Consider the following 27,342-nt stretch of genomic DNA (forward strand, 5'->3'; position numbering starts at 1 on the left):
CATTTCACAGCACAGCAAGAGTTGTGTATTTTGGCCAGCAATGTTTTTTATCCCTGACGTGAACTCTATTTTCTATGCTGATGGCCCTTTTCATCTTATGATGATCACTCAATTTGTTTCACTTCCTCTTGAATGTACTGCACTTCCTTGCAAAACATCTTTAGTTGGTTCTCTCAATCTTTGTGGCACATCTTATGACCACCTCGCAAAAATTCCATCCTCACACTCACTGATTGTGAAGGAGGGCAGGGCTATTTCTCCTCACAGTGGTACAACATTATTATATGGTGCTTCTCACTGGAATTTCCATCTGGCCATTAGCTAGGCATAAAGGCAACTATGGAAAAGGTCAAGAAGTGAGTGCCCAGGGACTGTAAGGAAGGCTGAAACTGAAGAACTTGGGTTTGCTCAGCCTGAGCACACAGGTCACTCCAAGCAGGATAGAAATCTCTTCCCCTCTTCTAGGCCACTGAAGATTTAATGTGAATGCGCTGAGTATGTACAAAATGGGTCCCTGAAAAACAACTAAAGGAGGACTTAAGAAAATTAACTGGCTGAAGGAAAGGAACAGCAAGTATCTCTTATGCTAAGCTCATTGTACATCTCACTTGTTAAGCAGACGGAGCTACGTTTTAAAAGTACGGAAATAGGAAGGAAAGTTGATCTGCTTTGCTTGAGAAGGAGATTTCACTGGGCAATGTAAGGCAGGCAGGATCAGTTGGCACCCAGAGGGCAGTCTGCATCCCAACCAATCCTTAAGGCTTGATTAGCATGAATACCACCTCTGGCTTTTCAACCTGAGCATCATGACTAGTGAATTACCCACTTGAGGTATTTTCTGAGTTATGTGGGAAGCAATTTACTTCAGCTGGGGGCAAGACAGGTCCTACAGCCACAAGCCAACTTAAACTAAATCATGGCTATGTTTTTGGTTATTCTGGATGAACATAGCTTCTTTCCTGCATCTGGTAACAATTTCACCTAATTGTTTAACACAGGTGTTTTTCTAAACATACTGCTTGGACTCAACATGCTAACCAACCACTGCGGCTTCCTGTGATGTGTGAACCAGGCTTATGGCTGGAATGACATATATCCTTCCTGGGCAGCCTTCAAAACTACTTGCTCGGTAACATCTCTCTATATACATACATGTATATCGAGGCTGGCTGCTGGAGTTCAGTATGTCTTTATAATAAGTTATAATAAGAAAGTCACCTAGTACTAGTTCAGGAATTCCAGCAGTCAGACTTTTTTTTTTTTTTAGATTTTTCATCCCGCCTTTCTTATTTTTTATAAATAAAGGTGGCAAACATATCTAATACTCCTTCCTCCTCCTATTTTCCCCACAACAACAATCCTGTGAGGTGAATTGGGCTGAGAGAGAGGGACCCAGCCGGCTTTCATGCCTAAGGCGGGACCAGAACTCACCATCTCCTGCTTTCTAGCCTGGAGCCTTCACCACCAGACCAAACCCTTCTTATACACATACATATATAGATGGGTGTTATAACTCCTGCCCTAATATTACTGGATACCTGGGTTATAAGAGAGTAAAGGCTATCATTCACCATGGCTGAACTTGGTTCTCAGGCTTTAAAGAAACAGCAACTCCCAATTTTTTGCTGCTTTCATAAGCGCACTTGCACATGCACACACACTCACTGTGTAAATTGTACTTGGAGTGGAGGTTCCTCCGCACATAATAAAGGATAGCAGGCACCTTCCAGCTCATGTCAAATTGCACAGCTTCACACTGTAAATCCAAAGGCATGTAACAATCAGACAGAAATGGGAGAACACACAGATCAGAAATGAGTTGTGCATGTTTTCTGGAGCTGATTTTAATTAAAACGAACCAAGGGGGAAAACAAGTAGTCTAAGACAAGAAGAAATGTTGACTTGTAATTGTGCCTCTCCGTGCTACCAAATTTCTTCACACTTGAATGTGAAACGCCAAGGAAGCTTCAGCATGGATACAAGTTATGACTTGGCCTAATCAGTGCCCACATTTGTTTGTCCATGGCAACAGTTCAGGGCAGCCCTGGCTAGGCCAGGCTGGTAAATTCCAAGATTCTAAAGACGAGATCTGACATTTCTCAGTGGGGGCACAGCATTTTCATGCATGTTTCCTGGCACAAAGCACGTACATGACTAAAATAGGTCTTATAAATATGTTACATCTCTTCTATAGTAACATTACATGTCTCCAAGTAAAGTAAGCTGTTTTATGTCCACCTGACTAAAAAGGACGTTTCGGGTACCGTCTTTAATGTACAACTTAATATTGTTTGCAATGAGAAATGTAGCATAGGATATGATGCCTCAGCTAAGCTTTTGATAAAACAGAGATTTACAACGCCTTTAAATCGAATATTAATTCTCATTAATATGGAAATATATCTTGAAATACTTCAACCTATGGTCTGTAAGGCTATTTCTAAGGATATTCTCCTGCTCTTTCAAATCTGTACTGTTCTTACCTCCATTTTAGGTCAGAACATTCTATAAAACCTAAGCTCTCTAGTTTTAAAAACCACGGAAAGCAAACAACTGCATACTAAATATTCATTTCTGTTTCTTTTTTATGCAAGAAAGCAAGATCACAGAATATGAATCATCATAATACCCTTACCTTATCCACAGGCTCAATGAGAAAGTCATTAAAAAGATACCACTGCTGGTGTGTGACCCCCTAAGAGAGGAAGGTTAGGTGTTAATTACGAAGATGTTCAGTTAGTCAACAGCTACAATCAGTGCACTGCAGTCCTACACTTAAGAATACCTACAGCCAAGAAAATTCAATACTTACAAGAGAAAGAACCTGGCGGAGGAAGATTCTCTTTCTACATCACTGACAGGAAATGACAGCTACAGAGCAGACAGAAAGATCAAGAGGCTCTGCTTTTTATTAAAAGACTCACCTCCTTCCTTTGATGGTAGGTCTCTCCTACTTTGATATGCCCCACAAGGCTGCCCCCAGTCCGGGAATCCAGAATATGTACAACTGTTGCCATGAGGTCATAGACGTATGTGGATTCTTGATCATCCAACATGCTCAACTGCAATAAGAAAGACAATTCCAGAAGTGGGCTAGCTTTCTGAGTGGCTCTAGCACAGTTGTGTGTGTTTCCCCAGGTGTGTGCACCAATACCATTCTCCCCAAACAAAGGGAAAAAGTGCACTATTTTTAGTACTCCTGCAGCCAACTCCCCGGATAGTTGAACCAGAATTCTACATTCTAGGTCAGTGTGGTGGAACAAAGCGTGGAGCCTAAATTGTCTAATTTGTTCATTTCTCCCTCATTGTTTTCCCTCCTGTTTTATGAATTGAAGTAAACTATTTAATCTGATGAACCTTTGCTCTCTGAGAGCTGATTCACAGTAGATGAATGCAGATAAACATATACTTGTGAGAATTTTGGCTGCTGGTGCTTCCCCAGCATGTCTTTGCTTCATGTTTTCATTTACCTGGACTTATCCAGCTTTCCATCAACCATTACTGCTACTGATATCTCAACCATGAGCAGGCAGAGGAGGGCCGACTTCGTCCTCCAGGCGCCTTTACTTCTGATACCTCTTCCAGAGGATCAGGCCAAAAGTAGCTCTACATCTTTTCATTCCACCATTATGAATCTTCAAATAATTTTGTACTGACTGTATAATTATTTTGTTTAATTTATGTTAGAAAGTAGAGAGCTGGGTGCAGACCTCTCTGCATTCTCCTGGGAATAAGTCCCATTGCACTCAGGGGGAATGATTTCTAAGTACAGAGACCTGGATTGGATTGCACAGTATGACAGGAATAGACTGGAGGGAGATCAGGAACTACTGGTAGATTTTATATCTACAATAGATTGGTTAAATTTAACCCAGCTGGATTAACTACTGCAACTAAACAATATTTCTCCATAAAACTCTGTTGTTTTAGGAAGTCTGTTTGGGGGAAAACCAAATATGAATTACTGTGTATACATTCTCAAGCTGAAATCAAATTCTTGGGTTGAGCATGCATTCAAAGACATCCTGCTTTTTAGTTTTATGTATCCAAAAGTTCCCTGAGCCACTGTTTGTCAACTTGCTCTGGGAGGACGGATGGACGGACGGAAGGATCCATCAATCCTGAAGTCTGCCTATCCCTGCCCTAATAGTGTAAAAGAGACAGGTAGACAAGTATAGGTAACCTAATTGCTTGTTTTTGCTAAACTGCTGCCTCTCCCACACTGGTCCAACTAACCTAAATTACCCTCTAGGAAGAAACTTTACAAACTTTTATTTGCAAGCTGCCTTAGGGGGACTAGTATCTTTACAGGTGGAATAAAAAATAAATAGTTTAAACTTGGCTTTTACAGATGAGTCCTTTCTGTACACCTTATGATGTTTGCAGCAGAGATAAGCAATGAAGAAATGGAAACCTGTTCCTCTCACATGTGCAGAACAGTCACGCCAAGCTCCATAGGTTGGCTGTGGAACTTACGTGCTGAAACTTTTTAAAATCAGATACTTCAGTTCTTTCTGGGATGATTTAAGCATAGCTGATTCTCTCTTAAAGTGGGCAATGGTCCTATGTAACATAATCACCTTGGGAGCAATCATAAGAGCTAGGATACTGAGAAAACTTTTCACATTTAAGTCAGGTATAATGGGAGTATTTTCTTGCAAACAAGAAATATTTACTTCGGTGCTTTCATCCCAGTTGTACACCTCCAATTCCTTGTTCTTGGAGAGCTTCATCTTGATGGAATAAGGAATCCAGATGTTCTTTAGCTCTTCAATGGAGGTGTAAGAGTGTCCCCCCTCAGCCATTCCTAACTCATTCCTGAAAGCAAACAAATGCCAATCTATATCACAGAGTTGGATATGAGAAGTTATCAATGAACAGGACTGGGACACCAGACTGACTTTTTTTTTGTTTTTTTGCTCAAGCACTAAAATGCTCCAAGCCAAATAAATCAGGACGATAAGTTCAGTAAGAAATGGTATTAACCATCTGATCATCCATAATTACAATGGGCCAATTCCATGCAATTCCATGTTCTCTGTGTGTAACACTGCATTTTTCCATCTCCAGTATAATTGCAGTTTTACTGCTTCAATGTCCTTCTGTGCCCTTTAGCTACATGCCTTAGTATGGTTAAGAACGTGGTAGAAGCAGCCATGTCTTAAAGAACAAGACTTATTATTAAGGAATAGTAGGGTCAGGACAAATGGTTAGGAAATGTAGGGATTCCCTGGACAGAAATAGTATTTACCATTCTCCAACTGCTATTTCTCTACTTTTGGGGAATTCTAGGCAACCCTTCTTCATCATCATCTTCTTAAAAGCATACTGTCAAAGAAAGGATGAATCTGAAGCACAGCAATCTAAATAAATACACATTCAAGTACTTTTATTATCATCAACCCAAGCCGATTTCAGTAGATCAAGATAGGAGATCAGCCAGATATATACTTTGTCCAAGTGCTTCTCAACATGTAGTATGGGGAACACATTTTACTTCTGATTGCAATTGGCACAGCTGGCTTGTTCCACCAAACCAATGACTGTTCAAGGAGGGTTATACCAAAACCATTAGAATGGAGCCTATATATATTTATAAATTTTTTTATTTAAAAATTTTGCAGTCAATTTCCCAGAATATATCTTGAAAACTGACCACCTGAAATTGGCTTACCTACTTTGGGTTATCTTCACAGAGGTCCTACCTGCAGAACTAGAGGCATTAGAAACAGAGTAAGCTTCTTGAATGGGCATGAAGCAGAGATGATGAATGGCTTGACAATGCATCGTTTGATGCTGGCTGAGAGAGGGACTGCAAATAAATAAAAGAATAGCAATAGAAAACAACATATGTTTGCATCTCCCTACCTCAGCCTGCACCTTCCAAAATTCTGCTTCCTTGGAGCTGTTCACCTCACAGTTAATGACCAACACATCTGGCAGGCAGCGGATGTTGCGTGTCTGGACCTAGAATGGCAGAAAGAGATGATGTGTAATATTGAAGCAACTGGCACAGATTTAATCCTTGATACTGCCATTGGAGCTTTGTTTTGTAATCCCTAGTTATGGGCATGCTCTGATCAGACTAAGGATCCCTGTTTTATTCTTGCAGCAGTTGTTGTTTCACAGAAAAACTGACAGCAGGAGCTGAAATTAATGGAGAGAAGAAATACTTTTCCTCTTTAAATTATCTGCTTAATAATTTATCTTCAAACAGCAATTTACCATAGACCTTGCCACAGGGGAAGCTAGATACTGGAATCGTACTTTGGCCTAGTCAGCTGTCAATCAAATGCACACCTTCCACTCTCAAAGCAATCCCAGATGGTACAGTCTTATGCCATACCTAAAGCTTTCTATGTATCAGTGCTGCAGACTTGAGTCAATTCATACTGTCTTGGCCTACACAACACTTCCCTCCTCACTTACTGTGGGTTGGTACTTCTCGCAGTTCTCACACCAGGCCTGGGTGTTCTGTTCCAGACAAATGCTTCTTTTTAATATCTGGGCAAATTCATAATCCATTACTTTATCTGGGAAAGATGGGGAAAAAAAGGAGTAAATTTGCATTGCTGCAAACATCAAAATAGGACATTAAACATCATGAGTCTGAGATGCATATGAAATAAAATTCTGAGAAACAATGAACCCTGCTGAAACAATTGCCTAGACCAGTTGGCGAGTCCAGCTCCAGCAATGGTCTCCTCAGGGATCTTGAACTTTGTCACTATGAGCACCTTCCAGGCAAGAAACAAACAGTTTCAGGCCCCCTTGGCAAGGCTCAAGCAGACAGACAATTCAGCAGGTCGAATCACTTCTAGCCCTGCCTGAGGCCCAGACATGCTTTAGAAGGAAGAGATCAATTTGAAAACTTGATGTTTCTCAGAATGTTGCCAAAATCTATTTCTTGAAATATAAACAACCTATTGTTACCACGGTTAATTGACTGTTTTAATGTTATTGATGACATGATGGTTTAACGTAAGCATATCACATTAAAAATAGTCTTTGAGATTTCTTGCCTTCCTTTCCATTCCTCTCAAAATCCCTTTTCTTTTTTGTATCATGTATTTTAAAATCCTGTGAAAGGGTGGCTTATGTTGTTTTTAACCAATCTGGCTTGCTCTAGCTTTTTGATAGATGAGTGAGGTAGAAATTATTTAAATTAGGGGCAGGCAAACAGTGCACTGGTCTTGTTTGCTGATGTAAGCTACACATATTGTATCCAATCAATCAATCAATCAGTCAATCAATCAATGCTATTATGCTTTAAAAAGTGCTAGACCTGGGTTCCAGAAACCAAAATCTTTGTTTCAATCATTCTATGAACCCAGTGTGTTTCCTCGAGCATACTTATGTTTTGTCAGTGTAAAATGAAGAGCATCACTATAAAATGGGACAGGGTTGGTTTGAGAAAGAATGTAAAAATGGCAAAGCACATTTATGTTAGAAACTGCTATAGAACTTAAATAACAAAAAGTCCTTTTTTTGTTACTCAGCATTTAAGTTAGGGTCAACCAAACAGATTCCAACACTAAATATTTGAGATATGGTTAGAGATGTTGGTACTTACAAAGAAGTTAGGATAGTGAAATGAGTGAATAGCTTATAACTTTTCTAGCAACCGCCTTTAATGCTCTAAGAATGTTTTTATTACATTCTGAAAACTTTTAATCCATTTTGATCTTTAAAAGATACGGGTTCAGGCACCATGAATCGGAAAAGATCAGTTGGAAAACCCCACGCGCTTCACACTTGCTGTCCCAAGTTTCAAGAAAAGACAACCCCAGTTCCATTCAACACCATCTTTACTCTATCGTTATATTACTCCTTAAACTTCATACCATTGTTCTCAGGGTAGGAGAGGGTAAAGAGGAGAGTGGAAGAGACTCGAACTGTCTCTTTGCCACAGCGACACATACTGCAATTCTCCACTTCACAGCTGAAAAGCTGCCCAATGACTGAGTCCCCAGAAGATCCAAAGTTGCTAGAAGAAACACAACTAGATCAGTAGGGCCATGAGGTGATCTCATGAGCACGAGGCCAGGGCAGGCAGACTTCTGCTTATTTATTTTTTTTCCTAATGAGTCAGGCACAAAACAGTAACTTGGGGCAGGTATACAGCTAGAAGAATTAAGGGACAAGATATGCACATAACTCAGCCCAAGACTGTGACAACCAAAGGTTAGCTCAATGCCCTTCTGCATCAACACCCACTCCCCTAAGAGCAAGCTTCCCTCATTTCAATAGCCCAGTGTTTCTCAACCTCAGCAATGTTAAGATGCTTGGGCTTCAACTCCCAGAACTCCCCAGCTAGCATGGGAATTCTGGGAGTTGAAGACCACACATCTTAACATTGCTGAGGTTGAGAAACACTGCAATAGTCTAATTCAGAGATGTTGTTAAAGTACTGGAAGTTTAAAAAAAACAGTTGCAGATATATTCTAAGATCAGTATATAAATCTCATTTCTCTTTGCTAACTAGGTGTTCAAGCTAACAGCTTTGAAATATAACCATGACTGTCGAGACCGTTTCTTTTTCTGAAGCACAAAAAGCAGATCAAGCGAAGACATGGCAGGTACATCAGAGCAACAGCCGTCCCACACAGAGGGTTTATTACCTGCTGCCGATGCCTCGGTAAGCCTGAGGGCCCTCCTGCTCTTGAGTCTCCTGGTGGAGCTGGGTCAGAATAAACCGGTTCCAACTTTGAATCAACCGACCTAAGTTCATCTTCCCTGTAGCCTCATCTGAATCAGCCAAGATCAGTCCCAAAGCAGCTGCTTCGGGGATGGTGCGGAAGGCACGCAGAAAATTACTCCCCTGAGACAGAGGAAGGGAGGAGAAAATTGTGTGTCAATTCCTAATCCAACATAAGCTCTTGAAAGACCACCTTCAGGACCCCTCTACTCTCTCTTGGAAGCATGCTTGGCCTGACACCCCCTACATTAGGAATCATGTGGAAAGGACATGAAATCCAAGCTAACCAAAGGAGGTGTGGAACTGACTCAGGTGAACTATAGGAAGAAGAGAAGGCCAGCTGCAGAATGATAGGCAGCCATACTGTGATGATGAATGATTGGGGATTCGTGGGAGGGGAAGGAGAAGGGACAAATGTGAGACAAAAAGATTCAGTGGTGGAGGCAAGAAGGAAGTAATATTGTTTCTACATTTCATACAGACCTCAGTATTTAAGTGAATCAGAATTGGTACAGGATAAAGTTAACACCTTTTTTTTGTGCCTTTGAGTCAGGGTTAACTCCTGGAGACTGCCTGGACAAGTCCCTGCAGTTTTCTTGGCAAGATTTTGCAGGTGGCTTGCCCTGGCCTTTGCCCTTGCCGGCTTCCTAGGGTTGAGAGCGAGCAACTGACCCAAGGTTACCAGCTGGCTTTGTGCCTAAGGCAGGACTAGAACTCAGTCTCCCAGTTTCTAGCCTGATGCCTTAACCACTAAACCCAACTGGCTCCCTAACACTCTTTTTAGGTAGAAAATAAATAAATTTAGGATGTGTGTCAGTACGCTGCATGTTCTTCCAAGTTGATGGAGTGCAGGCCCTTTCTCAATTAGAAATCCTTGCTTGCATAGAATGATTTAAGTATGCTTGAGAGAAAACTAGGCTTTGGTTGGACTTGTGGGACATTAGGCAAATTGTGCCCAAACTGACTGGTAGAGGTACTGTCCTTTCTGCTTGCAAGGAATGCTACCTGTGGCAGGTATCCCTGGCAACATCTTCCTCATCTTGCTAGAAAGCATTATACAAAAGCTCCAATGGACCATAGCCATGATGGGCACCAGAGGTCAATACCTATGGGTCCATCTGGTGATGATCAAGACATATGGAAGACAGCGACATGGAATGTAAAGGAGTAAATAAAAAAGACTATGAATTAAAAAAGAAAGAAAAAGAAATTTTTGTGTTTCAGTGAAATTAAGAAAAAGGGATGAATACAGGGTTTAAAAATAAGTCAGTCCATACACATAAGTGGCAAAGAAATGGATGCAAATCTAAAAGCATATTTAGTGTGATCATTTGATTAAAGATTGAGAAAATCTGTGATAGATATAAGGGTGATAAGCAGTTTTGAATATGAGACACGCTTTTTTGGCACTGTCACAAGTGGACCTTGGAAGAAATGGATATGGAAAAGAAGGAAAGAAGTGAAGAAAACAAGAATGAAAATAGAATGATTGCAGGAAGAAAACATGGCGTAGGGCCTAGTTATCTGAGGGAAAGCTTATCTCCAATTTTTCCTGCCTGCCCAATAAGTCTGAGCAGAGTGGGTGCGCTCCAGGTCCCTTCAATTAAATGCTGCTATCTTGCAGGACAGAGGGAATGTGCCTTCCCTGTCATGGCCCCACCCTCCGGAACAGCATCCTCCCAGAGATTTGGACAATGCCCCCTCTCCTGGCTCTGTTCCCAGGCCTGGGGTTAATGTGGATGTGACTCATTGGTTGAGCCCCTGTCACATTGTTTTTTGGTACTGTTTGTTGTTTGAGTCCAGCCTGCCCACATTTGTGGGTTCTCATGGTTTACTTTTTATGGATTTTGTAAGCCACCCAGAGTCTTCTGGAGTGGGCAGCTATATTAAATCTAATTAACTAATTAATTAAGTCCCATGTGAAAAAGTATTAGGAAATCAACTTCCCAACAGAATAAAAGGGAAGTGGACATAAGAAAGGAGGATACAGAAGCTGCTGGGAACAGTGAAAAGAATTACGTTATGAAGTGTCACAAAAGAGCAGGGAGTTACACAAATGGGAAGGTTAAAAAAGGATGCCTGGTGGTATAATGAAGTGAAAGAGGCTGTGGATGACAAAAACTGCATACAAGAGAACAAATGCTTAAAAAACACATGAGAAAAGATATCGTATAATATGCACAGAAAGAAAAAGATAGTGGGAAAAATGTAGTCAAAGACAGCAATGAATGGTTAATATTTAAAAAGGCAGAAAAAGTGCTGAATGATTTTGATGGGAACAGAATAATATTTTGGAAATGGGTAAAGAGTTATACAAGGAGTCCCCAGCAGACTAAATAAAAGTGATGAAATGATTCAGGCTGAAACTGAAATGAAAGAACACTGGGTTTTTAGAGATCTGTAACATTTGCATGGTAATGGGAATATGTTGAAAAGTGAAATTGAAACAAACAAATGCTTTCAATACCATCAACCATGGGATCCTTCTGGATCATCTCTGTAAGACGCATGGTACTGTGCTGGTTCTCTTCCTTCCTCTGGGGCCGATTCCAGTCAGTGTTGAATGGTGGGGGAGATCCTGCCCATGGCCCTTGCTTTGCAGAGTGTCACAGGGTTCGGTACTTTCTCCTCTCCTGTTTAACATCTACGTGAAGCCGATGGGTGAGGTTATCCAACAGGATAGGGTGAGGTATCATCAGTATGCTGATGATACCCAACTTTATCTCTCCACCCTGGGCCAACTAAGTGATGCTGTGGAGGTCTTGTCTCGGTGCCTGGAGGCTGTGGGCATTTGGATGGAGAACAACAGGCTACAGCTCAACCCAACTAAGTCTGAGTGGCTTTGGATGTTGGGTCCCTGTTTCTAGGGACTTTCCATCTCTTGTTCTGGATAGAGTTGCGCTACCCCAAAAAGAACCTGTACACAATCTGGGGGTCTTCCTGGACTTGTGGCTCCTGTTTGGAGAACAGGTGGCAGCCATGGCCAGGAGAACCTTTGCACAACTATGTGTTGTATGACAGTTGCACCCATTCCTGGACTGGGAGGCCCTGCTCACAGTCACTGATGCTTTAGTCACCTCTCATGTAGATTAGTGCAGTGCACTCTACATGGGGTTGTCCTTGAAGAATATTCAGAAGCTTCAAGTGGTTCAAAATCCAGCTGCGCAGATAGTTATGCGTGCTCCACAATCTGCATGTTACACCTCTTCTCCATGAGCTGCAATGACTGCTAGTTTGCTTCTGGATTAAATTTCAAGGTGCTGGTAATGTCCTATAAATCCCTACATGGCATGGGACCGGGTTATTTGAGGGACTGCTTCTGCCCAGTTACATCTACCCCTCCCATCAGATCCAGCAGGAGAGGTACACTTTGGTTCCTGCCTCCCAAGAAGTGTCATCTGACAAGGCCCAGGAAGAGAGCCTCTTCTGTTGTGGCCCCTGCCCTTTGGCACTTCATTCCCCTGCAGATTAGAAAGACCCTGAAAACACAGTTTTACCAATGAGCACGGGGACCAAGGAATGTTGTATTAGCGCTATTGTTAGATGTGATGATCTCAGCTATGAGTTTTATGAATGTATTATGATGGTTTTTTTTAATGTGCTTGTATATTGTTTTTTTCTTCTTTTTTAAATGGGATGAGCAGCTATATACAGTTGAATAATTAATAAATAAATAATAAACATTTATTAAATTTGCATGCTGCCTGACTCCCAAAAATTCTGGGTGGCTCACAACAAACAAACAAATTACAATAAAACCAATAAAAGAAAAAAGATGGTAAGCACAACAGACTGGATGGAACGAAGCAAAGAGTCCCACTCTCCCTCACCAAAGACCTAGGTGAAGAACCTGGTTTTCACTGCTCTTCTAACAGCAGCAGAATTGGGGCTGTCTCAAGGATGTACATGAAGAATGAATGAGTTGAGAACAAGAGGAAGATTGAGAAAGTTATCATTGGATAGAGTAGATGAGGTGAGAAGTTTAAAGAAGAAAGGACAGTATATGAAGCAGTATACGGATGTGGTAGAAGCAATGGTGGTTTGCAAGGAAATAAAGGTATGGAGAGCTATAATGCATGGTATAGTATAAACCAGGTTTAGCTATATTTATCTTTCTTATTTCAAGCTTTTACTTTTTTTTAAATGAGTGTTTCTTACTCCTTTTGTGTTTTGCGAAACATACTTAGCCCAAAAGGCAACAGCATGATGGGCACGTATATATGCAATGTTGAGGTTTATATTAATTTTATTATGTTAAGCTAATTAACAAAAAAATTGCAAACACACGCAATAGCATTAAAGGGTCAATGGAACCACAAAATTGATCAGATTAAAAAAAGAAAAAGATCTGAAATTATGAACAGCACAACCCCCAAATTTTAGCATATTTCTTGAAGACAAAGAAAGAAGCAAATGCGAATATTGGCAAAGCCCACATATCAACCATCCAATACTGCAAATCAAGTGTAGATTTCTCTTTGCAATGGTGTGTAATTCTTCTAACCAACCTCCACGCTTGAAAAACCCACATTTTGAGAGATTTAAAATTTGGCCCTGTTTGTATTACAGAAACCATAAATCCCTATTCTGCCCTGCAGCTCTGCTGCCTGACACAGCTCAAAGCGATGCCGCTAGCAGGTAGAAAGCTCCCACCTGGGATTGCTGTAACATGCTGTGCCTCTATGAAATTGACTCTTCCCAGCTGTGTCCCATCACATTCAGCTATCAATAGGTATAAACCCAACCAATAAATAGTCTGTTCTAAATTTGGTAAACCTGCGTTCTGGCCATCTATCAACATCCTTGCTCAGAAAGCCAAATACAACTCCACACTTGATGCTGTTTTAAAACATGTTTCCTGTGTTCTCTTCTGAATAACCTTTGATCAAAACCCCAAAGGTTCTGTGTGCCCCTCCCTACCTCTTAAAGATCTGAAGATCTGTTCATCTTTACCTGGCAAGGGTCTCCCCTGGACAAATCCAGCATATGGAATAAAAAGCCCAGTTCGCAACTGAGACAGAACTCTTTCTGGCATAAATGGTTCTGGACCAAACAGCGCACAGGCTCTAAGAAATAAAGAACCTGTAAAGATACGATTGATGAACAACACAGAATTATAGGAGGAAGGGGAAAGTTGCACAGGCATGTCACAAAAAAGAAGCAACACGGTGCTTACCTGGATCATACAATTGCAGTAAGCATTTGGAATGTGGGGCTCAAGACCAGCAAAAAGAGTCTTATTGTAGTGTTTAAAGTCAAAATCTTCCAGGCCCAGCTTGGAATATTTTATTGTGACCTAAGTAAGGCAAGCCGAAAAACATCTGGTGTGATAATCATACAAAGGCATAAACACAGTGCGCCTGTGCTAATTTAGCAAACCAGCATAAGTCAGAGGGTTTCTACACTACAATTTAAAGCGCCTCTTTCACATGAACATTCCTTCTGATTCTTCAGATCCTAATTTGAGAAAATTCTCAGATCATAATCCCTCTTTCAGCCTAATACTTGTGATAGTACCTAAGTAACAACAAATTCCACATTAGCTTTTCTTTCTCCACAGCTCAGAAAATGGTGATAATCTAATTGAGGAAGCTGAGAAAAAGATGAGGAAAATAATTTATTTTCAGATGGAGTTGAAACTTGTAAGCTATGGTGCAAAAGACAGGTGTTTTTAAAATTGTTCCACATCTGCCCCCTTAAGTATATTTAAACCTTTATCTGGAGAAAAAGGTGAAGATTCTGAGAAGCATTTAAAAACACACCTTCCTATATTTCTTTGCCACCATGTAGATCCGTGGCTCCTCTTCTCTTCCTATGGGGGATTCAGGGACCTGACTGAAATTATCAAATTCATTGTCAAGCTCCTTTAATCGGTAGGGAATCTGCAGAAAACAGGAACATGCTCATCTTCAGTTTGTCCATGTATCCTTCCTATTTTACATTTTGCAACACCAAAACAAAGTAGATACACAAAACAGAAGCAGATATAGTTGAAAACAAGAAACCCTTCAACCCCCAAATACATCTGGCTGTTCCTTTTTCCTTCCACCTGGCCCTAACCACACATCAACACTACACCTTTGGCAATAATGTAACTCCAGTCTGAACCAGAGATAAAAGACCTTACACTCCAGGTATCTCTGAATCCCAGCTCCCAGCAACCTGAGCCACTGTGGCACATGGTACAGAAGTCTGGAAGCACTAATTCAGTAGTATTTGGAGGGTTCCCACCTAACTATAGAACAGCAAGCCCTTATGAAGCAGTCATTACAACTACTTATGGCCACCACTTAAAACTAGCAGGTCTCAAATTTGCTACCTGATTCCGGAGCTTGGTCCTGGGGTTTGGAGCATATCCAATGAAGCCAACTTTCTTCATGGTCCGAAGGATATCTGGATCAACAGGTGGGGCTCGTCTGCAAAATATGCAATCGTTTTTAAGCCTCTCTGATCACTCCTTTTAATGCTGTGCTCCTCAAAGAGTGAGGATACCACCAAACTCCCCATCTCAAATGATGCTACTTTCACACAACTTCTATCCTTTTCTTGCCGTCTCCTAGGTTGAAGAAGTACCTGGGTGCAGGGACAGAATTGGCTGCAGGCCAGTCAGACAACAATGACTCAGTGGTCAGAGGCACAGGTATAAGCGATAAGGGCATGAGATCTTGGTTCCAGTCAAGATGGGGCAAGGTATCCACAATGCAAGGCAAGGCAAAGTCAGTTTCCCGGGAGTAGGCATTGAAGGTGATCTCAGGTGAATCGGCCCACAGGTGGACACAGCCCTCCGAGTCTCCAAAAACCATAGCTTGTTTGCTGGCGGACACGTCAAAGCTCATTATTAGCTGGCCCACTGTATTAACATGAAAAATATCAGCAGGATTGGCTAATCCAGTAGGTTCACAGAACTGACACTGACCTAGAACAGAAAGCAAAACAAGAAAATGAATTCCCCCTGGATCTTTAACACAACATTCCCCACATGACTTCATTTCTTTTCTGGGGTTAGAGTCTGATGAAATAGCATCCTAAAGTTCCAACATAATAGAAAACAAAGTTTGAGATCAGAGGACATTTTAGCCAGCTACTTGCCTGTCTGGGAGATGATGGCCAGGCGAGATGTGTAGGTAGGAATAAACTTCAGAAATAGAGGATCAATATGGACCTGCAGAGGTGTAATGGCTCGCAGCATACGTAAATCATACACCTTGAGGAAACGATCACAAGCTAGGCCATTCATTCGGCTGGAGAAGCCACATGTCACCAGTAGGTTGCCATGGACGTCAAAATCGGACAAACTGCCTGAATAGGCATCAAACTCATGTTCTACAGCAAAAGTACGGAGATCACGCAAGGAAACCTAGTGAAGAAGTCTAAGATATATTATATGAGAGCTGCTTATAGCTCTCAAAAGCCAAGAGGTTGAAATAAGGAGGGCATATTACCTTTCCTGATGTGTGACCACAAAAGAAGAAACGATTTGACTGTCTCATAATTGTAACTCCAGGAACTTCCACTGTGTACTAAAATGGATACAAATACAGATAAAAACTGGAATAAAACCTGGAGAGGGAAAATTTAGGTAGGTTTTTTTTTTTTAATCCACCAATGGACAGGAAAAGTGTGTTGCCACACTACCCTGGCCAGTGTAACCCTTTTTTCTTCTATTCATATTTGAATTATTTCATTCTTAACATTTGTAACACTGATAACACTTTTGTTTTAAAATATGTATTTTAATTTAAGATACCCAAAATTCTGGTGATGAGAACATAATTTTTATTTCCACAGTACTTCTTTGGGTAAGAGCAGAAAAACCATTATTTCAGACTGGCCATAACAGAAACCAGAACTACCTGTAAAATCCTCACAGGGAGGGACAGGATTTCTCAATTAATTTTGTCTCTCTAACATGATCTAAGCAATCTCTCTTCTGCTTCAGATTCACAATTTGTTTTATTCAGACAGAGATTTCAGTAGACACTATTCCTGCTTTTACCAGATATACCTGTTCACTATAGTGTAAAACTGTGTTTGACCAACCCACCCTGTGCAGCAGTCTGAGCTCACTAGAATCAATTCCACAATAAAAGAGCAAGAAACACTACCTTCTGGGTTTCCTGCACTGTGTTGAGGTCTATTTCAATCACATGGCTGGTGAGACCCCCAACAAGCAAAGTGCCAGGATCAGTCAGCAAAAGGCTGTGCATGTCCTCACTTTCATCCATACTTCAAGAGAAAAAGGGAACAGTTGAAGCCAGATCTGACATCTTCCATTCACAAATTATTTTCTTATACCTTTTTAAGTAAATGCAGACAATGTTACATCACAAAAAACCTGTGGTCATCATCACACATGCTATACTGACATTGTCCCATATTCTTCCTGAGAAAAGACAGGCTGTGAAATCCATGATTTCTTCTAAAGCTTCTGCTGGATTGTTTCAAATAAGAAACAGGCAATAATCTGCTTTGCAATGCATCAGTTACATAAAACAAAAAAGCCCTCATTAAGCTTCTGAGATTCTGTCTTTTCTATCAGTCAGTGATGAACAACCTTTTTCTGGACTGATGTCCACACTCAATCTTTACATGATAAACCACATGATTCCTAAAATATGGAATCTGTTGTCTTAAAAAGGGTTTTGGCTGTATCAAGCTTGGGGTATAACAAAGAGGATAATCATATGTAACTGGAAAGAAAGGCACTTTCCTGATGTTAGGGAATGGATATGAACTTGTTATCTACATTTGAAAAGTCTTGTGCTCTAAAAATGAGAAGATGGCACATTATACTATTATATGGTCCAGATTTAATGAGAAGTTTAACAAATGAAGTAATTTCATAAAGATATTTATACTTACCATATGGATCTTTTTATTATTATTTTCCTTTTGGAGTCCTTGGGGTTCTCTGAGCTTGATTGTTTTCTTGCAAACATTTTGTTACCTGGCTAACGAAACTGAAGATGCCACCTAGCCGGGTAACGAAACGTTTGCAAGAAAACAACCAAGCTCAGAGAACCCCATTTTTCCTTTTGTTATGTTTAGTTAATTTAATCACTATAATATACTTAATTCCCTTTTCACTTTATTATTATAATTCAATGCAGACGTTAATATATTTTACTATTTTAATAATAACAATATATTAAAAAATGGTGTACCACTGGCTGAACTCCATAAAATGAGTGGATGCTGAACATAAGAGGGTGAGACTAGGACAAAAGTTAAATTGTGGGGATCTGCAAAACTGGATAAGGACTGTTTTGGAGAACTCCAGAATGTGCTGGTCCTACACCAAGACCATGCAATTCCAACGAAGATCAACATTTTCTGGAAGTGGTTAAAGGTGGTCCAAGGATGGTCCAACCTCAAAATATCCCTATTTTATCTGGAAGATCATCTGGAAGCTTCAACTGATGAAACATGCAGTGGCTTAGGTATTGTAGGGTACACCTAGGTTTGTTTATGTAGCTCCACTATTAGAGGAGTTGCATTGGCTGCCATTAAGCTTCTGGATACAATTCAAGGGTTCAGTGCCTGAATATCTTGACCGCTTTCTCCAGGTTGAATCTGCTCTTCCAGCAAGATCTGGGAAGGAGAGTTTGCTGAGATCCCATCACCAAGGGAATGCCATCTTGGCTTGCCTCTGGATACCCAGACCATTCATTCCTTATTGCATTTTTGGGGGGCCATAAAAACATAGCTCTTCAGAAAGGTATGTGGAGTGATGCAAAAGATACTGCGAATTAATATTACGATGAAACTAGAATTAGTTTTATTGGGTTTTATGGATGCTCAACTAGAAAAGGAATATGGGAAACTAATATATAAGGTAACTGCAGCAAGATTATTGTACACACAAAGATGGAAGAATAATGACATACCCATAGTAGAGGATTGGATTATTAAATTGATGAAGTTTGCAGAATTGGCAAAGTTGACCAGTTTGGTTAGGGAAAAAAAATAAAGACTTTTTTTAAAAGACTGGAAGCCTCATATGGACTTCTTGTTGAAAGAAGAAAAAACTGAACTGATGATTTATGGATTTGGGAATTAGAAAGGGTTAAAGAGGGATGGGAAAGAGTATATGGCAATTACTCGATAGAAAGAAGGACGGAAGTCATAATTCTATGTTTTATTTTGTTTTTTCATTTCTTCTTTTTCTTATTTCCTATCTTCTTTTTCTTTTATTGTTTTATACTTTTATTGTATTGTAAAATTCTAACAAAAATTATTTAAAAAAAGAAAGGTATTTGGAGACAAGTAAAATCCTGTTACTGCTGAATGGTGGTGTACCAGATTGGTTGATTGTATAATAAACTTATTATAATACTGTAATCTGAGTGGTACATAAAGGTAGTAATAAATAAATGATAAAATAAATACATACCATATCTACAAAATCTCAAACCACTTCTGGTGTGGAACATTTATTTCCAGAAACTGCCAAACTACCCTCTGGAATGGCACACATGGTCCAGAGGGAAACCAAATGTTCTGGCAGTTTCTGGGAATGTTCTGTTCCCAGATTTACCAAGTTTACACATCCCTCTTAAACTAGATTTCATTTAAATTCTGTCATGCTGAAAATGCAATTCAGTACCAAATTTTGGAGAGCTCTAAGAATTATACCCAAGATTTTTTAGGGAGCAGGCTGAAACCCTTGCTGAATATAAACTAAAGGCTAAAACAAATGACAAATACCTTGCAGTCATCCAAGAGCTTCCATAAATAGAAGGTACTTACAGGTAATCAAAGATTATGAGCCCACCTCTCGACATGTATTTTAGGTTGCTTTTGGTCAGAAAGAGCACCCCATTTTCCAGGCTCTGGATCTGTCGAATGTCATCACTGCTGTGTACCTGGAAGGAGGAGTATCGTTCCAGGGCTGGACCAAAGAAAGAAGTGGCATGACCCTAAAACAGAGAGAGGCAAGTCAATCAACCTTACTTCAACAATGGGCTGAACATGCAGATGCTATAATGGAAAAAAAAAAAGTCCAATTCACAGTCTTCTCAACCAAAGGGCCAGTTTATTTTTATTCTCATTAAACCTTGTTTCTTTCACCTGCTCAAATATATAATACCATCTGCTAAGTCAATCAACCACAGCTTGCTCTCTCCTTTGGCTAACATACATGTTACTGTTTGGTCAAATATAGTGAGATTACAAAGTATCTGAATTGCAAACCATTCATTTGTTTCAATCTCAAAGCTTGTATCCTGTCTTCCCCCTAAAATCGTCCATCAAGGCGGCCAAAGGTACAGTTAATTTGCAATTCATCCTCCCTCAGCATATGGTCTAATACAAACACAGAATCAATCTTAATCAAACTATTGGCACATACACAAAAAACCCAACTTACTCCATGGTTTCCAACCCAGAGCATTTCTTCATGTAGGTCAAAGTGGGAGAAGGAAACAGGTACACCCACTTCTGAAACAACGGTGTGGAGTTCTGAGTACATGCCCTCCATGATGTGCACTGAGTCAGGCACAGTGATGCCTTCCAGGGGTACTCCCTCTGGATCCAGCTCCACATTCTGCAACAGGCTTGGGTTGAGGTGGGGATCTAGGGCAGGATGCAGGGAAGGAACATACTCTGCAAGGGCTGGATCAAGGCCTTCAAAATTCATGGTGGATGTTTACCTGCAAGGCAGAGAAAACTACAATCTCTAATTTCCTGTGTAGTATAAATATCGTAGAAACATTCACTTAATGAGTACCATAAGCTTCTCTTACAGTCCTGAATTTGAACCCAAGTACAAGACTGTGCTCAAATATGGGCCAGTGGCTGTGGACCAAAAAAAAAAAAAAAGCCCTGAAAAAAAGTCTCCCAATACATCCCTATGGTGGAGGCAGTTGGACAGTGACTTGGAATGTTGCTGGCTCCTCCATTCTAAGCCCCCCCTCCTGGTCATGTGACCTACATCCAAGCTATTATTGAGGGGTTGGAAATAATTCCAGAAGCCAGGCACTGGTTTTTCTTGTCTTGTTTATTCTCATACTTCCTATGGCTATACTCTATTGTTGGACAATTATTTCCTGAAGAATTACATAAACACTCTTTAGATCTTTTTAACTGAACAGTCAGATACATATATACTCAGTGTATATTCATTGCTGAATTCAGGAAGGTTTACTCTCAAAACTATGCACTATTAATTAAAAAAAAAAAGGGAATTCAAAAGCTGCAGCCCTGCAGTGGTGTGAATAAATAATTCAATTTCTCTCTATAGAGATGTAGCACCCTGAGAAAGGTGTCTGCTGTAGCTGGGCTTGAATTATTGCACTGGTGTTATTCCCTTTCAACCAAGAGGCATTGTCAGATCAAAAACTTACATAACAATATTAAAGAATGATATGGATATTATTATCCATTATTAATTCATGCTCCAAAACTCAGCCTTTAGGTGTATAATAGTGGATTATGCTTCCAGCTTTAACTTGAGAAAAAGTGATATTCAGCTATCAGGGATTTGACAAATGCCGCCCTAAACTCTGATTTTGCTTAACACCACAATATGAAGCAAAATTGAAACAAAAGCATCTGTCTGCTTTTCAGCTAGAAACTAAATCAGAAGTATAGACTAGTATAACAAAACTTCTCTAATAATGTGTAGCCTAAGTGGATTAAATGTGGATTAATTGCCACTGAAGAAACTGATATATACTGGAAGCAAAAATAGAATTGTGCTGCACAGCCTGCAATTGTATTTTCTTTGGAAGTACCTCTAGTTGTACTCTGTGAGATTTACTTCTAATTAAATGTGCATATCTCACAATTAAGCAGAACCAAGCCCTTCCTTAAGAAAATCCTATATGCTAACCCATCTTCAGCTCTCTGATACAGGACCAAAATTCCCAGAAATCACAGCTGAAGTCATAAATGGTTATACTAACTGGAACTGGGGGAAACTGCAGTCTTAACACATCTTCCCCCAGCATTGTTTGGAAAAACCACAATAAAACGTCTAGCTGTAGTTAGCATCTATAAACATTACAGCACAGATATTATCACCATTCTAGTATTATTTAAATTATTTCCAGGAAAAACAGAAAGCCGAGGTAACAGACCCAAAGGAATTCCCCCCTTTATTAGGTATGCAGAGGAAGGCATTGTGACAGTATATCTTATTATCCATAGGTGAACATTTTCTTCCAAATGATCCACCCGCCATACAGCTGGAAGGCTGTTCATATCTGCTGAACTACAACTCCCAGCATCCCTCATAACTTGCTATGTTGCCCGAACTGCTAAGGGTTGGAGTTCAACCACATCTGAAGGATTAATGCGTTTTACGCGACCCTAAGGAAAGGCGAGTTGAGGAAGTTGCTGACAGGTAGAACCCATCGCCGTTTCCCCTTCGGATCAGGAACTCTGCGCAGACTGACCCCCCACAGTCTGATCTATGGCAGCCGAAGTCGTTACCTAGCTTACACTGCCCACAATCCACTGCGAAAAATGGAGGCACGGGAAGTTGCTCAGAACTTCCTGGTCCATAACTCTGACTACTTGGGGCCGTATTATTCACACGTTAAGCGCCTGTAGGATGCAACCTTCCCACCCTTTCGTGCAATGATACAAACTCCGCTCTCGAAAAGGGGGAAAGGGTTACCCACAATGCTCTGCTCTCCGGGTTCGCTTCCCTCGGCCGTTTCCGGTTTCCCACCTCCTCCGCCCTCTTCGCCGCAGCTATAGCAACCCAAACCGTTCTCATTTCTTCTCCCGCGTCCACCTCTCAGGCGCACCGCGGCAGAAAGCGTCCGCAGGCCTCGGCCAATCATCAGAGGCCTCGTGGAAAAGAATCCAATCAGCAAACACGTCGTGTAGCTGTTTAACGTGGGTGACGCTCTTTCCACGCTACGTAAGGGGGAAAGACGGAAATGCAAAAGGGACAAACTAAAAAAGCTGTAGTCACGGTTGTGAGTCAGGCAATTAAAGAGAAATTACTTCCCCCCGCCAGGAGTGGGGTCGTTTTGTGGGAGTTGCATCCTTTTTATTTACGTTTTTCAGGCACGTAGGAGTAACAAGGGAGCGCCGCCTATACAAAGTAGTGAGACATCCAGTGTCAGAAACTTTCCGCTCCGCGGAAACAATCATCGGATTTTTTAAGTGTATTTTTAATCTCACGAACAATCAAATAGCTGTCCTGTACTTTCCTGTCTCACTGAAGCAATGCAGTACTCACATTCAGACGCTGCAGCTTCCTTTTCTGTGATGATGCAAGGAAGAACGGCAAATTTCCGAGATCTGGTTGGAAAAAGGGTGGCTTGCTACACAAAAGCATGCGTCTCCATTAGAAATACCTGGAGGAGGTTCGGAAGGAGTTAAGAAAGCCCGCCCTTGATTCTGCCAAAACTCCATCTAGACAATTTCCTCTGTTTGTAACATTCAATCAACTACATCTGGGAACTGGATCAGAGACAGGCTCTATATAAAGGGCAGTTCCTGGTTAGGGGCCTCTGAGAAGTGAGCTATTACATTTAATAGCCTTTCTCCATGAAAAACTAATTCCCTTTTAGATCATTTCTGCACTGCAGCCTTAAACCAGCTGGAAATGAAGCCGGCTTAAGAACTCTTTCCAGATTTCAATCATTCCTCTATTTTGGTCACAGTGATGGGGCTGGTGTTCTGTCTGAACCACACTTATCATGGCCCTGATTCCTCGATTCTCCTGCTTCTTCACCCTTCCCACCTGTACAGAGGAAGCAAGCACCAATCACTTTCCTTTCCATGGCTCTTTGAGGACCTGTGATTTCCACCAATACTTTTCATATGAGCCTCCCTCCGCTGACTTCCCCTCCTACTTGACACCGTCGCATCTGATGTGTCCACTGATGGACTAGTAAGAAAAGAAAGACAATGCTGCTGTTTTACCATTATAGTATACCTGTCACTTGGGCTGAAGGAGGAACAGACTAACTTTACTCAAAATCACCATTTAAAAATAAAAAAAGACAGATCCAGAGTTCCACCTTTCCACCACTGAAACTATTAAAAAAAAAAGAAGCTATGGACAGCAATCAGCTACTGGGGTGGGGAGGGGAGTTCCAACCATAAGGCATAGGAACTAACTGGAATGGAGGTACTTGTATAATGAAATGAAGTGAATTGGACAGCATCACTTGTGCTGTACAAATTGGAAACGCTACTTTTTTGACATATAGCAGGAAAAGGTGGATGGAGGTTGCCTTTCTGACAGCCTGGGGGAAGGTAGAGGACAGGAAGGAGTATTAGGTATGTTTGTTGCCTTGAGTTTTTTATAAAAATAATAAAGGTGGGATTAAAAAAAAACTTTAAAAAAATATGCATTCTTGCCCTCAAGAAATGGTGATCACCTTACTGGGACAGGCTGGTCATATGGATCAACCCATTAGGGACTTTTAAAGTATTAGCAATCACCCACTGTGTCTTGTGGCAGGGAATGACATGAATCAGTTGTGCATTATATAAAGTAAAGCTATCACTATTTTCCTAAATCAATTCTAAAGCAGTTTCACTGGATGACTTCATGTTCTGTTAAAGAGATAGGCAACATGGAGTCTCTTGAGCTCCAATATGCCTATAGACAATTCTTTTGTGTTCAGTGGCTGCCTACCTACCCCACCAGACCTTGATTGTTTTAATTCTTTAAAGAAATACATAGGAACCTGGCATGCTGTGAATTAGAATGCCAATCTCCAGGATGAGCTTAATTTCCAAGAAATGACTCTGAGCCTTACATAGACCCCATGAACTGATTGATTCATTAAGTGCTGGGAAGTCAATACTGACTTAGCCACCTTGTAGATAGACCTTCTCCAGGAAGATCTATCCCCAACCTGGCCCTTTAGGTTTCCCAATAGTGCACCCAACATAGATATAATCAAGTACATCTGCCTCGCTGCCTTCTTTCCTTCCACCTTTCTCAGCATTATGGACTTCTCAAGAGAGCTGTGTCATCACATAATGTATCCAGAATATGATAGCTTGAGCCTGGTGATTTATGCCTCAAATGAGAACTCTAGATTGATTTGTTATATGAGCCATTTGTTTGTTTTTTTGGCTGTCCATGGTATTCTCAAGAGTCTTCTCTAATATCAAAGCTCAAAAGTTGCAATACTCTTTCTATCCTGCTTCTTCAAAGTCCCATTTTCATTTCCATAGGGAAAACCACTGCCTGCGTGATTCTGATCTTTGTAGATGTAGACACATCATGGCATCTGAATATCTTTTCCAGTGCCTTTATCACTACCCTAACAAATGCTAGTCTGTAGCATATTTCCTGACTGCTGGTTCCTTTTTGTTGATAGACAATCTTAAAAGGCATAAGCTATCCACCAGTAGCTTCTTTGTTAGCTCTAAGGCTGGCTGCTGTACCTGTTGTTTTAGTTTGGTTTTCTTTAATCTTAGATCCATTTCTTCACTGTGCTCCTTGACTCCTATTACTAGAGCTTCCAGATCATTTGCATTTTTAGCTATCAGAATAGTGTTATAAGCATAGCTCAGGTTACTGAACTTTCTTCAGTTTTAAAACCATGCTCATCTTCCAATCCACCCTCCCTTAATATACATTCAGGATATAGGTTTGAATAAATAAGGAATAAATAAATGTACAGCCTTGTCTCACTTTTTTGCTGAACTGGAGCCAGTCTGTGGCTTCTTGTCCTGTGTATAAGTTTCAGGTGAGAACAATGAGATATTCTGGGATCCCCATTTTCCTAAGAATATTCCACAGTTTGACATGGTTAACACAACAAAATACTGTACATTTTTATAGTCGATAAAGCACACATTGACTTCTTTTTGGTACAATTTGGTTTCTCAGTTATCTAATGTGCATCAGCAATAATGTCTCTTGTTCTTCAGCACTTTTAAAACCAGCCTGAGCATATGGAATTTCTTTTTCAATGTAAGGCTCTATTCTGTGTTGGACAACCTTAAGCATTATTTTGTGAAATTAAGGCTATGAAGTCTCCTTTCTTTGGTATTGGTATGTAGACTGACGGTTTCCAATCTTTATCCACAGTGTCATCTCCAGATTTGCTGGTATAGTTTGATTAGAACATTTGTTGATTCTTCTTCTGTTGCTTGCCATATTTCTGAAGATAATCCATCAATTCCTGTAGCCTTCCAACTTGGTAATAACCGGAGTGTTGATCTAACTTCATCTTCAAATAATAGAGGTTCTTGTAAATAAGGAATATCTTCTAAGCTATCTTGGATGTTCACATCTCTACAGAATGTCAGTATATTTCTTACATCTCTATTTGATCTTCTTTGAATCAGTTACTCTCTGTCCATTGGTATCCTTTGAGATAACCAGTTTGAGGTTGGAACTTCCTTCTGAATTCAGAGATCTTTTGGAAGACTTTCCTTGTTTTTCAGTGTCTGTTTCCATTTCATTGCTTTGACATACTGGGTGTTGTTGTAATATGCTTCTTACGTCTTCTAACAGATCTCTGAAACACTTTGTTAAATTCCTTCCTGATTTTTTTTTCTTTTTTGGCTTTTGCTTCTACCAAATTGTTCTGACATCCAATTTGCTTTCTTCTGTTTCTCCCATCTTTGGCAGTTTCTTTTCACATTCATCCTTAACAACTTCTTTAAGTTCATTCCACAGATCTTTTGGTTCCCTAACAGTGAGGTTCAAAACTTCAAAAAGATTCCTGATATTTCCTTTTTTTATAGCAATTTTATTAAGAATTATAACAATAAAAACTAATACAAATTGAAAAAAACTAAAAGAACAGAAAGAAAAAGTAGAAGGTGCAGAAAAGAAAGAAAAAACAGGAAAAGAAATAGAAAAGAAACAAAATAAGAATATAGTAAAGAAAAAGAAAAGAAATATATAAAGATGTGACTTCCCACCTTCATCACAAAAGTATAAACAATTTTAATAACTTATCACCTTCTCTTAAAATATAACAAATGATCTCTTCTTCCCATATCCCATTTCTTAAATAAACAAATCCATAAAACCTCATCATTTCAGTCCTAATATCAGCAAAAGTCCATTAAGGGTACCAGAGATAACAACATATCTATTTTAGCCTTGTTCAAAAACCAACTTTATATTCCTTCCTTTTACTTCTAACAATCTTGATTTTTAGTCCCTTCAAATCATGTCCTAGAACTTGATTTCTTTTCATTTTTTCTTTGTCCCTTCTCACAAAATTCTTCAAAGCTTTAACAAGCCTCTTTGGTAAATCCAATATAATAAAATTATCCAGGTCACTCTCATGGTTTGTTGTTTGTATATCCTTTTTAATTATTAAGACATCAGCCTGTTTCTGTTGTATGTCCAGCGTAACATCTTTTTCCATTTCATTCTTGTAGCCTGTCATTTTTAAATCCACTTTCAATTCAGTCTTGAACTTCTCAGGTAGAAGTTGTTCCTCTTCCATAACCTTTTAAACACAGTCTATCTATAGAGGCAGACACTCTTAAAATTAACTTCTGGGTCCATTGTTCAAAAATATCCTTCAGTATATTCAATGTTAAAATATTTTATTTCATTCTCTAGTTGTAAGTCAAGTTTGAGTGTTCTTATCCTTTAATTGTAATCTTTAGTTCCTTCTAGTTCCTTCTAGTGTCCAATTTTTAAAGTCATATCTTATTATTATTTTTTAATTCAAAACAAAAGCATTTTTCCATAG

General features: G+C 40.0%; 1 protein-coding gene across 4 annotated transcripts in view; it reads right to left on the reverse strand.

Annotated features, from left to right (window-relative positions):
- PAN2 (poly(A) specific ribonuclease subunit PAN2) overlaps positions 1 to 22,509 on the reverse strand; it is a 31,037-nt gene extending 8,528 nt beyond the window's left edge. The window contains exons 1-20 of one of the 4 annotated variants that reach the window (XM_007425787.3): positions 22,324 to 22,502; positions 20,067 to 20,349; positions 19,448 to 19,617; positions 16,804 to 16,924; positions 16,141 to 16,218; positions 15,788 to 16,055; positions 15,272 to 15,614; positions 15,018 to 15,114; positions 14,461 to 14,580; positions 13,875 to 13,994; positions 13,652 to 13,780; positions 8,622 to 8,821; positions 7,845 to 7,987; positions 6,430 to 6,533; positions 5,869 to 5,967; positions 5,252 to 5,328; positions 4,677 to 4,818; positions 2,925 to 3,062; positions 2,636 to 2,695; positions 1,666 to 1,756 (exon numbers count right to left, since the gene is read on the reverse strand). In XM_007425787.3, coding sequence (XP_007425849.1) covers positions 1,666 to 1,756; positions 2,636 to 2,695; positions 2,925 to 3,062; positions 4,677 to 4,818; positions 5,252 to 5,328; positions 5,869 to 5,967; positions 6,430 to 6,533; positions 7,845 to 7,987; positions 8,622 to 8,821; positions 13,652 to 13,780; positions 13,875 to 13,994; positions 14,461 to 14,580; positions 15,018 to 15,114; positions 15,272 to 15,614; positions 15,788 to 16,055; positions 16,141 to 16,218; positions 16,804 to 16,924; positions 19,448 to 19,617; positions 20,067 to 20,336 — 2,770 coding nt within the window. In that variant the 5' untranslated portion in view covers positions 20,337 to 20,349; positions 22,324 to 22,502. Of the gene's footprint in view, positions 1 to 1,665; positions 1,757 to 2,635; positions 2,696 to 2,924; positions 3,063 to 4,676; positions 4,819 to 5,251; positions 5,329 to 5,868; positions 5,968 to 6,429; positions 6,534 to 7,844; positions 7,988 to 8,621; positions 8,822 to 13,651; positions 13,781 to 13,874; positions 13,995 to 14,460; positions 14,581 to 15,017; positions 15,115 to 15,271; positions 15,615 to 15,787; positions 16,056 to 16,140; positions 16,219 to 16,803; positions 16,925 to 19,447; positions 19,618 to 20,066; positions 20,350 to 22,008; positions 22,101 to 22,132; positions 22,285 to 22,323 lie in introns of those variants that run through there. The other 3 variants (XM_025165165.2, XM_025165166.2, XM_088138144.1) reach the window with 3 other exon arrangements.
- Between the last annotated feature and the right edge of the window lie 4,833 nt (positions 22,510 to 27,342).

The sequence above is a fragment of the Python bivittatus genome, unplaced genomic scaffold, assembly GCF_059951505.1.
Source record: "Python bivittatus isolate LINGU-HERP-01145 unplaced genomic scaffold, Pbiv_v1 ctg000220_np1212, whole genome shotgun sequence".
In the NCBI taxonomy this organism is placed as follows: domain Eukaryota; kingdom Metazoa; phylum Chordata; class Lepidosauria; order Squamata; family Pythonidae; genus Python; species Python bivittatus.